The sequence below is a fragment of the Miniopterus natalensis genome, chromosome X (assembly GCF_054644295.1).
Source record: "Miniopterus natalensis isolate mMinNat1 chromosome X, mMinNat1.hap1, whole genome shotgun sequence".
Classification (NCBI taxonomy): Eukaryota; Metazoa; Chordata; class Mammalia; order Chiroptera; family Miniopteridae; genus Miniopterus; species Miniopterus natalensis.
Genome location: NC_142103.1, coordinates 84,340,651 through 84,355,739, shown reverse-complemented (window position 1 = coordinate 84,355,739; position 15,089 = coordinate 84,340,651). Strand labels below are relative to the sequence as shown.

Here is a 15,089-nt window from a genome sequence, read left to right as displayed (position 1 = left end):
GAATTTTCCAATTCAATTACTCCTTATTTTAAAGAACTATCTTTTAATAATGAAATCAAACTGATGCAAACCATTTTCATCTATCTCAAAAACATTATTATAAGTTGAATGCAGATTTTGCTTTAGTGAATCATGTAGCATTAAGGGAATGTAGGGAATGTAATCTTTAAATAAATGATACCCTGTCGACTTTCTTTTCTTCAATCAATAATCAATACTGAAAGGAAATTCTGATTATTTATGCAGATCAGGGATAAAAATATTAGTGTACATTAACCTGAGTTTAAATGTGTAACACAACTGCCAATTTCCAGTGATAAATATGTTTTATTAAAACAAACCATCATTTTAATAAGCAGCCAATTTACAGTAACCATACCCCAGTGAATATCTGGCCCCTGTCTGAAGTGAAATCGTTGTTTTGCATGTCATCTGCTATGCTTAAGTGAATATTAATAGTTGAGTGTTCAAACCTTGATTTCTGTTTGAAATCTATTCTGTTGAAGATAAACTGTTGATGCTTTGTAACATTAAGAATAAATGAAGGTAAAGAAATCCTTGTCTATAAGGAACATTTTTAAAAAGTCTTACTACTTTAAATTGTTTATGTCATACTCTTCTCAGGTTGCAAGCTAAAGAAATTATAATTCTAATAATAGGAATTGATTAAATCTTATTACCCAGAAAAATCTATTTCCTTCAAGATACACAAGGCCCCTGGAAGCTGCCAGCATCATTTTGGGAAGTTTGAAAGGCATATTATATGAGGAAAACAGTCTCTCTCAAATAGCTCTTCAAAAAGACACCTTTTGATATGGATCATATTTCACTGTTTCAGTACTTTTCATCATGAAAAATAACATGTAATATGAAAATAACTATTTGGAAGGTTTGCAGGCTTCTCTCTTCCCATCATTTCTTCTACAATAGTTTTTTCTCTGCTCAATACCAACAAACTCAAGAAGCTCATCTATTTTTCTGCTAAAGGCATTTTAATTTGTGAATATTTCTGTTCTGAAACTTGTCCTGCTATCCAGAAGTAGAGTTTTTTTCAGTCTTCTCTCAACTAATGTTTTTCTGTCTTTATGGGACCTGAATATTTGATATATCAGCTGACCTCTCCCTTGTCTTGGCTCCTTAAATGCACCTGGTAATAACTTGAGTTCTGCCTTTATTCCAAAGGTGTAACCAACTTGCCTGCACTCTCTGTACATCTCCCTACTTTCCTTTCCATTCTCACCTATATTTTTATGAAGGGACAAGCCTGACCACAATGTCTGAAAACCCTTTAGCGTATGCAAAGCAAACCAGCTGTTTCCCCCCGTGTATAACTTAATTATAGTCTACTCAACAAATAGTGTCCAACAGAGTCGTTGTTCATGCCATTTGGCACTTCCTAAAGTCCCTTAAATCCCTTCTGGTGGAAATTAAGGCGCTTCACTCTGTGGCTTGGATTGTGATGAAGATTTCAGTGTGATCATTGATCACACCCTGTATTCCCTCATCTGAGCTTAATGAGAGGTAGGTGTAGAAATATGGCAGATGGAGATCAAAGGTTACCTTTATTAATTATAAAGGTGGACTGGAAAGTGACTCGGTACTAACTCATTTGGACTTATTAATACCTTCCACCAAAACTGAGTGCGCTCACCCTGAACTACCCAGCTGTAAACTCTCTGTAGGAACAAACAGCTACACGTGCAGGAGGAGACAGTGTGCATCCTGCGTTCAAGACATTGGGAAAGGAAGGGAAGGGTCTTCTCATCTGCTCATGTTCCATTCCTTCACCCAGATTCACTGATCAGATATGTTGCTTTTCCTCTGACGTCAAGACATGAGGGAGGAAGCAGGTTGATGCTAATTTTTTTCTCCTTGTGAAAAATTCTTCTAAATTTTTCCTTCTTGTGAATGTATAGGTCCCTGTATGTAAACATGTTAAGTAGGAGATAAGAATCCCCACCACTGTTGTTCCACCATCCTCTCTTTATCTTGGTCTTCTTTCCCAGAGACGCCAATAAACTATCAAGCCCCATTAAGTGAAAATGCAAGGACTTCTCTGCTCTCCCTCTCCCCATTCCTCACACACACCATGGAGTTAACCAGGATTGATCACTTTCATATCTTCCTCACTCAACAACAATCTAGTGAGCATCTTTGCTGCCACATAGTCCGCTGAGCTCCAGGGATGCCAAAATGAGCAAGACACAGACTTGGAATTCAGAGAACATCTATCCAACATATTGGATTTATGCCCCTGTTATTATCGGTAATGCTCTACTGGGATATTACAATACTTGGATTTTTAGATTGCATTTTGCAATGTCCCTTCATAACATACAGATTATTCTCTCTGGGCAGAACTTCCCCTTTAATTGTATTTCTTCTTAAGTGGCTTTCGGTCCATGCATTCTTTGTGTCTCTCTAGGGAGTAGCTCAGTGACTTTCTCTGTGGGACTTTTTCTGTGAGAGTGGTTTTGCCATTTAACGGCTCATCAGATTCATGCCTCTTCCTTTTATTTCCCCGGCGTTCTGCATCTTGAGGCTGTTTTTCTTTGCTTAATCTGTTGTCTCTTTTTGTGTCTGATTTACTGATTTATGTGTTACACTGGTCTCTTTTAACCCTAGGCCAGTTATCATGTCGCTTGCATGTCATACATAAACTCCCTTGTCGGGTTTGGTCCGTAATCACAAACAGGGCCTGAGAAACCTGGCAGGGTCCTCCATGACACCCGTGTTAGCCTCTAGACCTGATCCTTTGCTCTGCTTCTTGGTATTTTACTTTCTCTTCTCAACTCACTCCATTAAGGCTTCAGTCCTAACTATTCTGATGAGATGGCCCTTAACAAAACTATCAACCTTGTCTAGTATGCCTAACCCACTGGTCAGATTTGTGTTCTGAATTTACTCAACTTGTCAGCAGCATTTACCAGTTGACCCAGATGAAGAACTTTATCTGCTGTTGGTTTCCATGATTAGCCTTATTAATTTATTATCTCACTGGTTGTCCTCTCTGTTGTTGGCTCTTCTTCCTTTGGCCAGAATCTGCATGTTTGACCCAGGTCTCTGCCCTGAGGGCCACCACACTTTATTGTACAGGTTGTGTCCCGCACACTTTCAGATGACGATTCTGATGAAGTCTGCTTAGCAACTGTTCCATAGAAAGGCCTGATATTCAAGGTTGTACAATCTGAAGTCAAACAGCTTGAGTTCTCCCATGTAGTCTCTGTAGGGCTTCAAGAAAATTCCATTACCTCTCTGTAAACTCAGTTTCTTCGACTATGGAGATAGTAATGGTGTCTACTTCATAGGATATTTTTGAAGATTAAGTGGAAATGCGTGGAATCCTTAAAAGCGTCTGTTGCTCAGTGAGTGTTCCATAAGTGTTGGATATTACCATTATTATCATTGACAGCTCTAGTTAGGTATTCTGTGATACCGACGTACTAGAGGGCCCCTCCTTATTTACTGACAGATGATATTTTGATATAGAAACATGGTCCTCTCAATGTCATTCAGTGGGTTTTCTCATTAATACACAAAAGAATATTTTATCAAAAAGAAAGTACAAAAATATGATACCTAATAGAGTCTGAAATTTGATGCTAATTACTAAAAGCTCAGATAAAATATTTATGTTAAAATTAGTCCCTTTATCTTTTACTTCTGATGTCTTGTTTAAAATAAAACATGTAAGAAAAGCATCAGCCATGGGGCCACTTTCTTCCTTTAATTTTCATTTTGTAGTATACTGTACTTGCAGTCATTTCAGAGAAACGTACAGTTATTTTAGTTAATCAACATGTTTGGTTTATTAAATTACCTTATTAAAGTGAAGTGAAACATGTAAGTGACATACCTGTTAAAATATGTGATTTTATAAAAATAATAAGTGTGCAGATGGCACATTCTTCATTATCTGTTCACAGAAAATAGCTCTAGGTAGTTTATCCCGCATCCTCTATTTTCTTTGAATACCTTGTTGTCTTCACCCTCTCAAATTTGTCTTCATTACTCCATTCATCCCTTATATGGCTGTTATGTTCTGTCAAGCAAATATATATGCCTGTTATTAAGAAAGAGAAAACTACAGAAATTTAGGGAAATAACATGAATAACAATGTTTATTATACTTTGGTATTCATTTTTCCATTACTGAGACATTTTTTGTTGGGTTTGCTATGAAATGTATTTCATACAGATTAAAATGCATGTGGTATAACAATACATAATTTCAAAGTATATTCTGGAAATAACTTTGTTATAATTTGATACTTTTTGATTATTTATCATATTTAGGCACGTATTCTCTTATTAAAAATTACTGATATTCTTCCACATTGAATAAAATTCAGTCATTGTCCTGAGAAAATTCACCCAAGTAATAGGAACCCTTGGCCAACAAAGCTCCCATTGCATGATTTACTAGCACCACGATACAGGCGTTATGTTGAATGATAATTATGCAAGGACAATATTCCGATGGGAAACATATTTCTTTTGTTCAATGCAATGACTTTGCTGCCATACCCAAATGATTATTACCATTATTATTTTATGACATGATAAATAGATAGGTAGATAGATAGGTATATGATACTCTGAAATTCTCTGAAACCTGTTTGATTAAATATTCTTTATATATGTTGAGGATATGAATGCAGTACTGAAGTGATAAGCTCAATGATTCTAGTTACCAGTCATGAATGCTCACATAGTTCCCACTTTATACATAATTTGGCATTTCTTTTTTTAAAATTTTTAAAAAATATGTTTTTATTGATTTCAGAGAGAGGAAGGGAGAGGGAGAGAGATAGAAACATCAATGATGAGAGTCATTGATCGGCTCCCTCCTGCAAGCCCCTTACTGGGGATCGAGCCCACAACCAGGGCATGTGCCCTGACCGGGAATCGAACCGTGACCTCTTGGTTCATAGGTTGACACTCAACCACTGAGCCCCGCGGGCCAGGCATAGCTGGGCATTTCTTGATCTTAATCTACAGCCTCCTCTCACCGTTGTCCAACCACAACCTGGACTGAACTACTGCAGAATCTTCATTAATTTATCTCCTAATCCCCTTTTGCTCAGTGTGCATTAAATGAGCTCATCACTTCCATACTTAAAACATTCAGTGGCATCCCATTATTCTTAAAAGTCCCAAGTCCTCACTACCCATCATGGTCTTGCCACCTTCGCCTGCTTCATCTCTTGACAAGTTCTTCCTGCTCTCTCTGCTCCGCCCACATAAGTTCTCCTCAAATTCTCTGAGTTAGCAGAGAATTCCCCCATGCTTCTCTGATGCTTGGGTGGCATTTTCTTTCTCTCTGTCTCCAGGTAATTCTTACTGCCTTTCGGTTTGGTGTATTGGTCTCCTCCTCAAGACCTTAGTAGTCAGGTTCCCAGGACCTCTGCTCTCATAGCTTCCTTTACTTCTGCCTAGTAGCAGTTATCACAGTAATATTTTTTAAAACTAATGGTATCGTTGGTAGTTTTTTGGCAGTTCTTTCCTCTCAATCATAAGCTCCATGAGGACAAGACCCATCATTTTAAGGAAAGCTTTCAATTATTATTCACTGAATGAATAAAAAAATGAGTAAATGATAAGAAAAATGTTATGTTTTTAAAGTACGTTTAGATGTTGGATGTGGAAACAAAATTATCTGCCTCTTGTTCATTAATTTAGCTAAAGCTAGAAAGTTTCATTGGGGCAAAATTCATAGGTCTTAGTATTCATGAAAATCTTCAGAAAATAGGACACAATTGAAAATAGGAGGTGCTTTAAAACAAGCATGTGATAACCATTATCTATTGTAAGATAGAAAAAAACAGAGGCTAGTAAATATTTACATATGCATTAAAACACAATTGAAGTTAAATATATATTTATCCTGACTATTAATCTCATGAATTCAAGTGTTTTTTTAAGGGTTTTCTATAAAAGGACAGAATTTTCCTCCAATATTGAAAAAATTGTTACAGTAGTCCCAAGGACTGTTGACTTGTAGCTTTGAAATTGTAATGTGTACTATGGGAAACTACATTTATTTAAACACCCTTTTTTAGAAATGTGCAGTTATTCTCTTAAACTTATGAGCTATGCTTGTCATGAGAGAATAATTGTATCCAACAATCAGATGATAATTAATTTACACTGGGCTAAGTGACTTAGCTCTTATCAACCCAATTCACATAAAAATACTGTATAGATTCTTTCCAAATTAGGAGCATAGCAAAAGGCATGTTTCTTACTTGGTGATATGACTTTTCCAATAAAATGCAGAGACTCAACAGATCAGCTTTAAGACACCACAGAATGTCAGTTTAATCATGATTTTCTTCAACATGATTCTGTCTCTCTCCCTTAAATACTCATAGTAATGTATTCAAGTTACAGGCAAGGGGGATATGTGTAGTCTGAAAAATATACTCATATGGTTTCTACTTGCTTCCCCCCCCTCCCCACCCCACTCCAACCCCTAGCTGATAAGCATTTCTGTATTTTGTACCGGTGGATCTTCTCAGGATTGGAATTATGGCATCCATAGCGACAAGATTCCCCACAGGGGGCTCAAAGCTTCTGAAACTAAATTTAACTTCTCTTTTCCTATCTTCATTCTGACGCAACCATTCCCATAAAAGCTTCAGTAATTAAGCAGAAACAGATGCAAATCTCAACTACGTTCAGTATTTGCTTTTAAAAATAGTATGTTATTTGAATGCAATGGGACTTTCATCTCCCATTAAACACTCTTCAATTTCTTAAATTTTGTTTCTCTGTATGGAATATGGCTTCCTATGGAACATTTCCATATCCCATCCTCAAAATAAATAGGCACAATATATGTAGACATACTGATTTTGCTATAGCAAAGAAGGTTATCGATAGGAACAGCAGTTGCCAGTTTGTCAACAGGATAAAACCAGCAATTCAGAAAGTCAGAGATTTATTTTCACATGTGGAAAATGAAAAAGGAAATCTTGTGATGGTATGGGTCAGCCATTTATTTTACATTAGTAAGATTTGCTGAATAACCATTAAATGTGACTTGGGCTTGTTATACCCAGGCTATTTTTCGGAGTTCTATTGCAGAAATTATAATCAACTGTATCTGAAAAGTGGTCTGGTTTCTGTTAGGATTTCTTAGAGCAAGGTGGCCATCACTTTTGTGTACCCAAGGATCACATTTACCTTATACACTAGAGATAGACTAGAAATTAGCTCGGCTGTTGACCAGGTCAAGTCATGGTTCTCTGACCTTTCTTCCATGACCCACATGCAACAAACTCCCTGATTTGGAATTGGAGCTCCTTACATGCATTTGGGGAATAAATATAATAGATATTTGTGCTTCTCTTCTATGTGCCAGTCCTGGCTTTAAAATATTTTTCACATGTATATAACAAAACCCTCCTGTAACTTTCCTCTGGTAACCTACTAGTTAAGAAAATACAGTTAAACATATTGTCTGTAATACCCCAAGACTAAAACATGAAGAACTTTCTCTTTTAGCAAAATAAACCAGAACTTGAAACTCCTGCCCTAATACATTGGGATACTGTTTTAATTTTATTGAAACTTAATTCAAATCTTTCTTTATAAATTATATCTATAGGCTTATACTACATTTATTATATAGAGCGTGTCATATTATTTGTATTTTACAGTAAATATTTATTATTCATTTCCATTTGGCTATTTCTTGTTTTATAGATCTGAATTTTAAAGATTTAAAGATGGTGGGAATTATCTTTGGCGATTATTTTCTATATTCATTCATTTATTTATTTACCTTTTAACAAAAACACACTGTTTACTATTATGCACCGGGTAATATACTAGGCATATGAACACAAAGCTAAATAACATCTACCCTCTCCCTGCCTCTAAATGCCTGCGCATGATTAGTGTTGACATGTAACTGATGTCCAATCTATAAATATTTAATTGAAATGAAATGCACTTTAATCTTGATTTTCCTAGGTATACCTATAAAACGTGAATTTGAGTATGAAATTCTATATGAATCTGAAGATATGAGGTCTGAATTGCAGCCCTCCGTGGCTATATATGCGATGAAGAGATCTTATAATATCAAGGCTCAAATGATAACATTGGACTTCAATCTGATATTTTCACCAAAGAAACCATTGAAGTAAACCTTCCTTTACCCCTTTTTTCTTTAAACAATATTACTACTCTTTTAAACTAAATAATGTTTATTTTTCTTTCCATTTTTCTATATTTGGGTTGCATTACTTCTTTGATGCTGTTAACGTAAATATTTTGAGCTAGGTTATTTTTCTAGCTATCAAGCTATGAAAAGTGTCTGATGAGAAAATAGAGTCCAAATGATTAGAAATCTAAGATATCCTTCCCTAATTGTGACCTCCCTAAGGTCATTAGGGTATAATATTAACAAAAGAGAACAGTCTGCTTTGTAATATGAAGAAGGGAAAAGGGAATATAGTCAATAATATTGTGATAGCTTTGCATGGTGACAGGTGGTTACTAAATGTGGCGCTCACATTGTAAGGTATCTAAATGTCGAATCAGAAATGTTGTACACCTGAAACTGATCTAATAGTGTAAGCCGACTATACTTTAATAATAAAATGTTTAAATGAAAACAAAAAGAAATCCTGGCTTGGCACTGTACATGATGTTTCTTGATATTTCTCAGAACCAGTTCAAATGATGAAAATCCTAAACTATGTTCTTTCCACTTTATAATTGCTGTCATTCCCCTTTTTTACCACCTAAAACCATAACTCTGCACATACTTTAGTAAGGTTTAAGAAGATTATATTGGAATTTGTTAGAATAGCAAGCGTTAAATGTCTGTCCACTGGGAAGCCCCATCCAGGGTCTTTATATTTACTTTTTAAGCAACTAATACTTAGCACCTGCAAATACTATATGTCAGGTCACATCTGAAATTGTGCTTTATTTATATCTTGATGCAGTGATACTGATCAGAACCACAATATGCACAAAGTACAAAATACAGTCTGGCAAAGAAAAAAACAATTGAAAGTATTACTTGTGCCTTTAATCATTTCTATAGCTTAGCTATGGATCTGATGTAACCAGGCATGTATTTGAAGTGGTTTTCAATATTCAGGCCAATAACTAAAAGATACCAGGTTTCTCTTCAGGAAGCAGTAATAAAATCAAGCTGCAAGAAGAAAGTACACTCGAAACACTGACATTATGCTCTCTTATCTTCTCTTTAATTTTCATAGTTTTCTATGTTTATTTGTCAGTAGTCTTACACACTTAGCTTTGTAGTGTGTTAATTTAGTGATACGGAAATTACCAGCAACACCAGAAGGGGAAAATGTTATCATTAGTGAATATGAACAGAGCCGATATGAATTTATACTCATTTAACATTTTGTGGATTTAGAGCTTCTTGGTGAATATTTGAGAAACTTATTTAGGACAACTTGTATGCGTGATGCATAAATTTTTGTGCATGTTGTGTCATGTTCTGACGTAGTTTAATAATACTATTTTGTGCATATTTTTATAAGTTCATTTACTTTTATCATTCCTTCTTCCACATATATTTGAGATGGTTCACTGCAAGACACACAGTTAAATGAGAAAAACTAAAGTAAAACCAATAGCCCTAAACTGTGAAAAACAAGAACAAAAAATAACTGTACCCAAACCGTGCTTTACCTGGATAATTAAAATAAGTATGAAATTCAGTTCTTGTCTTCCTTGTTGGCAAGGTAAAAAGGAAAACAAAATTTTCATGTAATTTTTAGCATCCATCCTTTCACAGAATGGTGTTATACATAATAAAAATAATGACCAAGGGTTTAATACAAATACTTAAGAGGTCGGTAGTTATTATTGTCATGATTCTAATTTAACACAGGTTAAAAAAAAGTCACAGTGTTTTTACTGAAACCACAGTGTTTGCTTACATTTTGACCCTTAGATATTGACCTGCTGTATTGTACTCTCTTTGCTTGTTTTCCTGTAGTATCCTTTCTAATCTCTTTTTCTATTCCAGGTCCCAAATTACACTGAAAATAGAGTGCATAACAGATGGGATCTGGAACTTTCCCATAACGTTGGTTGCTACTGAGCCCGATGTGGATGATGTCATTGATATTGAAGGGAGTGGCTTATTTAAGGAAGCTATTACTGATTTCTGGCTGTCTGGTCGGAAAAGGTACTGTATATCAAGCCAGAGTATGTAACTGGCGTTGTGAATGTAATTTATGCTGAACTGGGAAACAAAATTTAAGATGAAAAATTCTCTTATGTCATCTTTTGCTGGTTAAGCCAGAGCAGTATTGCTTCTGACTCAAAGCTTTATATATTTCCTAATTTTTATTTGAAAATAGGGTCTACAAGGTGAAGAACAAAAAACAAGAAGCAAAAGTAAATAATTAGATATTGAAATTTAAGATAATGTTTCTATTTGTTTTTCAAATGGTGTTTTAATGTATTTTTCAAAGATAAATGGAATGTTTTCCAGTAAATTTTAATGGGTTGAGGTATAATGTACATACCATAAAACTCACCCATTGGTAAGTGTACCTTTCAGTAATTTTTTTGAAAATTTATAGAATTTTCTATCATAACCACATTCCAGGTTTATTACACTCCCACCTCCCCTCCCAAATTGCCCTCAAGCCCCTTTGCAATCACAGCCACTCTCACGCACAGTTTCAGGAAAGCAGTGATTTGCTCTCTGTTTCTATAATGTTGCCTTCTCTGGATATTTCATATAAATAAAGTCACTAAGTATGTCTGTTTCAAAACTTTTTTAAAAGCAATTTTAGGTTTACAACAAAATTCACAGGAAGGCACAGAGATTTTTCTGACACCCCCTGCCCGACACACGCAGAGATAGTCAGTCTCCTCCATTATCAACATCACTGGCCAGAATGGTACATTTTTTTAACAAGGATGAACCTGCACTGACACATCATAATCACCCAAAGTTTATAGTTCACCTTAGGGTTCGCTCTTAGTGTTGAACATTCCATGGGTTTGCACAAAAGCATGATGACATATTCATGATTGTGTCACACAGAGTATTCTCACTGCCCTAAAAGTCCCCTGTATTCTCCCTGTTCATCTCTCTCCCACCCTTGGCAACCACTAATCTTTCTATTTTCAATGTGGTTCTGCCTTTTCCAGAATGTCATATAATTGGAATCATACAGTATAAGGACTTTGCAGATTTGCTTCTTTTACTTGGTAATATGCATTTGAGGTTTATCCATGTCTTGATAGCTCATTTCTTTTTAGCACTGAATAATATTCCACTGCCTGGTTGTACCACAGTTTATCTATCCATTCACCTACTAACGGACATCTCGGTTGCTTCCAAGTTTTGGGCAGTTATGAAAAAAGCTGATATAAGCATCTGGGTGCAGGTTTTAGTGTGGATATAAAGTTTTCAATTCTTTGGGGTAAATACCAAGCAGCACAATTGCTGGATCCTATGGATTCTATGGTAAGAGCGTATTTAGTTGCGTAAGGAATCACCAAATTGTCTTGCAAAGTGGCTGTACCACTTTACACTCCCACCAACAACGAATGAGTGTTCCTGTTAGTCCACATCCTCACAAGCATTTGATGATGCCAGTGTTCTGGATTTTGGCTACTCTACTAGAAGTGTAGTGGTGTCTCATTGTAGTTTTAGTTTACATTTTCCTGATGACATATGATGGGATGCATCTTTTCAAATGCTTACCTGCTGTATGCATATCTTCCTTGCTGAGGTGTAGATAAGGTCCTTGGCCCATTTTTAAAATGGGCTGCTTGTTTCTTCATTGTTGAATTTTAAGAGTTCTTTGTATATTTTATATAAGTCTTTTATCAGGTGTGTCTTCCGTAAACATTTTCTCCCAGTCTGTGGGTATCTTCTAATTCCCTTGACATTGTCTTTCACAGAGTCTTGATTCTTTCTTTCATGAATCATGTCTTCACTGTTGTATCTAATAAGACATCACCATACCCAGAGTCATCTTGATTTTCTCTTATGGTAACTTCTAGGAGTTGTATAGTTTTGTGTTTTACATTTAGGTTTACTATCCATTTTGACTTAGTTTTTGAGAAGGGCGTAAGGTTGTGTCTAGATTAATATTTTTGCATGAGTCTGTCCAGTTGTTCCAGCAGCATTTGTTGAAGAGGCCGTCTTTGCTCCATTGTATGGCCTTTGCTCCTTTTTCCAAGATAAGTAGACTATATTTATGACTATATGTGGAGTCTCTTAAGTTCCATGCTCTATTTATTTATTCTTTCACCAATACCAAGCTGTCTTAATTGCTGTAACTTTACAGTAATTCTTAAAGTCAAGGAGTTTCAGTCCTCCAACTGTGTTTCATGGTGGTTCATGCTAGTCCTTGTATGTACCACAAAAATTAACTTCACAAAGGTACCAGGCATGACTGGATGCATTTTATGTACTTAGTTTGAAATGAATGGTGGACACATAAATGTATATTCACCTGTTGTATTTGGAGCTCTTGCATTGGATAAGACTGGGTTTCACTTAGCCGTCTTGAATCCATTGTAGTCTTATTTACAACTTCCAAAGATGTTTCATTATTAGATATTTTGGTTTACATGTAAATTTATTTAATGCATTCAAAAAGTTTCCCAGGGTTGGTGGAATAGTTTCATCTGATTTCCTCATAACCAATAATTTGCTCAAATGCAATATTGTGGGGAAAAAACACATTTGGAATAAGACCCCCAAATTATATTTTTCAATTATAAACAATGTTTTTACCATTTGCTACTCCTAATTCTTTATGTAGTTTCTTTCCTTCCAATCCATTTTATACACTGTTGTAAAACCAATTTCCTTAAAACAATGTTATTAACATGCATATAACTTCCCTTGTCAAAAGCATTTGATAGTTCTGTGTTTCTTAGCCAAGGTGGCATCTAAATTGTATATGCAGTTCATGGTCCTAGCTCACTCAAACCTTCCACATTTTCTGTCTTTGCTGTCTAAAATAGATCATCTTTTTCAGTCTTATGGGAAAAAGTGACTATTATCAGAGCCTGTCTTATCCATTACTCTTTCTCACTTGTCTTCATTTTCTTTCTGCTTCTAAATGCCCTTCACATCACCTCTCCAACCTTCTGAATTCTACTCGTTGTTCTTCTCATCACAATAAAATTTTACTTGACCAGTCAGACCTTAAACTCCTATAGCATTATGTAAACCAGTAATTGTTGTTTTTCTTTTAAAGCACGCACCTTATCTTCTCAGCCAATATATAGGTTTCATTTCTTTCTGATATCTCCTCTGTCTTTTGTATTTCCAGTACTGGACTTTGTTCAGAATTGGATTATCCATCAATGCCTAGCACTGGTAATAAAATGTTTCAAAACGACAACAATCATAATGATGACTATATCAGTTTTGATTAAGCCTTATAGAGCTCTTTCCACGTGTCAGGCACTGATTTAATGGCTTTATGGAATTAACTTCATTTAACAGATACAAAAACTGAGGTACAGAAAGGCTAAGTAAATTGCCTAAAGTCGTGCACGTAGATAGAGCTAGGATTTCATTCTAGGCCATCCATACCCAAAGTCCACTTTTTAAACTTCTGTCATGATACTCAGTACACATTTGCTGAATGGATGAGTAAGCCCCAACCTGAACCTTCCATATCTTCTATGTTTCACTGGTAGATCTGTTCTAGGAAACTGTTCTTTACCTTGTACCTGCATCTCCCCTGTCAGTTTGGATTTTAAATTTCTCACAACCTCCCATGCACTGTGCCTCTCTCCTGCTTTATTCTACCAAGAATTCCTCAACTTCGTTCACTGCCTTCATCATAAATGTAATCACCCTTGACAGGAAGATGGCCACTCTAATCTTAAATGTCACTCACTTCACTTCAGATCATAGCAACCCATCTTCAGGCCCAGATATCTTTAATGAGCCTGTAACCTACTGTCATCTCACTTCACAAGTGGAAAACGAGAGGGAGCAAATATCACGTTGGGATAGTAGTAAAAACAGTGGCTTTACAATAGTTGTTGAGATCAAGCATTTCAAATATGCATTTCTTTACAAATGACTGAATTTTCATTTAGGACATTGGGTTATTCCAATTTTTATAGGAAAAACATTTTTTCTTTGTACACTATACATATAAGATGTGATTGAAAAACATCTTTAAGATTTCATTTTGTCATCCTGGGAAGAATGACACTCTTCAGTAATTTTTCAAATGCCTCCTCGCTGTTACTCTGTGAGCATTCCATCAGCTTACAAGTATCAGACTCAGCTGCACGGCAGCCTGGGTGTTCCACTGTAGTCCAGCACAGCAGGATGTAAGCTCTGTGCATCAGGTTCTCACAACGAGAATGGGGTAAGGATAAAATTTAAAGATGATATTTATATTTTTGTTTCAGATATGCTGATCCATTCATTGCATACTTCCTACCTGAGAGTGATCCTGAGTTTTTCGTAAAACCTCAGTCTGGAGAAATTCCTCCTTTTGACAGTAATGGCATTACCCTCATGGTGGGTTTTAAACCCCAAATGTATGGTAGAAAATACAAAGCAAAATTAGTAATACAGGTGAGTTCTATAAAAGCAATACTCAAGGATGTTTGATGTCCCTAAAGGCATTAAGTGATCTAGGGAGGAAAGGTTATATCCAATGATCACAGATAAAGAGTAGCAACATTATCTTGCAAAAGTCAACATATTTCAACTGCTCTGTCTTATTTGAATATCCTTTTGTCCAGTAAAGAACTTTAAATTATGTACTATAATAAAAAAGTTGTCATCACCAGTGGGAAGTAAGAAATTATTTTCCTTCCATATTAAGTAAACATGGAAGAGACAAATAATGACTGAAAAATTATTTGTATAATAACATAATATTTTCTATAATAACCTATTCAAGGACTTTAGGTGATTTGAGATAGAGATTTTTTAGAACCTTTAATTAAGGTATAAGGTATTGTCAAAATGTTAAAGTCTAAAATGAGGAAAATTAAATAGAAGGTGAAATTTATTTTGAATTGAAAAAACACAATTTAAAATGGTTCATTAATATAAAAGTCGACTAAAGTGATAATTTCAT

At 35.4% G+C, this 15,089-nt stretch overlaps 1 protein-coding gene across 1 annotated transcript in view; it reads left to right on the top strand.

Moving 5' to 3' along the window:
* The window catches only part of CFAP47 (cilia and flagella associated protein 47), a 354,566-nt gene that overhangs the window by 336,474 nt on the left and 3,003 nt on the right, over window positions 1-15,089 (top strand). The window contains exons 62-64 of the mRNA XM_016216827.2: window positions 7,981-8,152; window positions 10,025-10,186; window positions 14,410-14,578. Of these exons, the coding sequence (XP_016072313.2) occupies window positions 7,981-8,152; window positions 10,025-10,186; window positions 14,410-14,578 (503 nt within the window). The remainder of the gene's footprint in view (window positions 1-7,980; window positions 8,153-10,024; window positions 10,187-14,409; window positions 14,579-15,089) is intronic.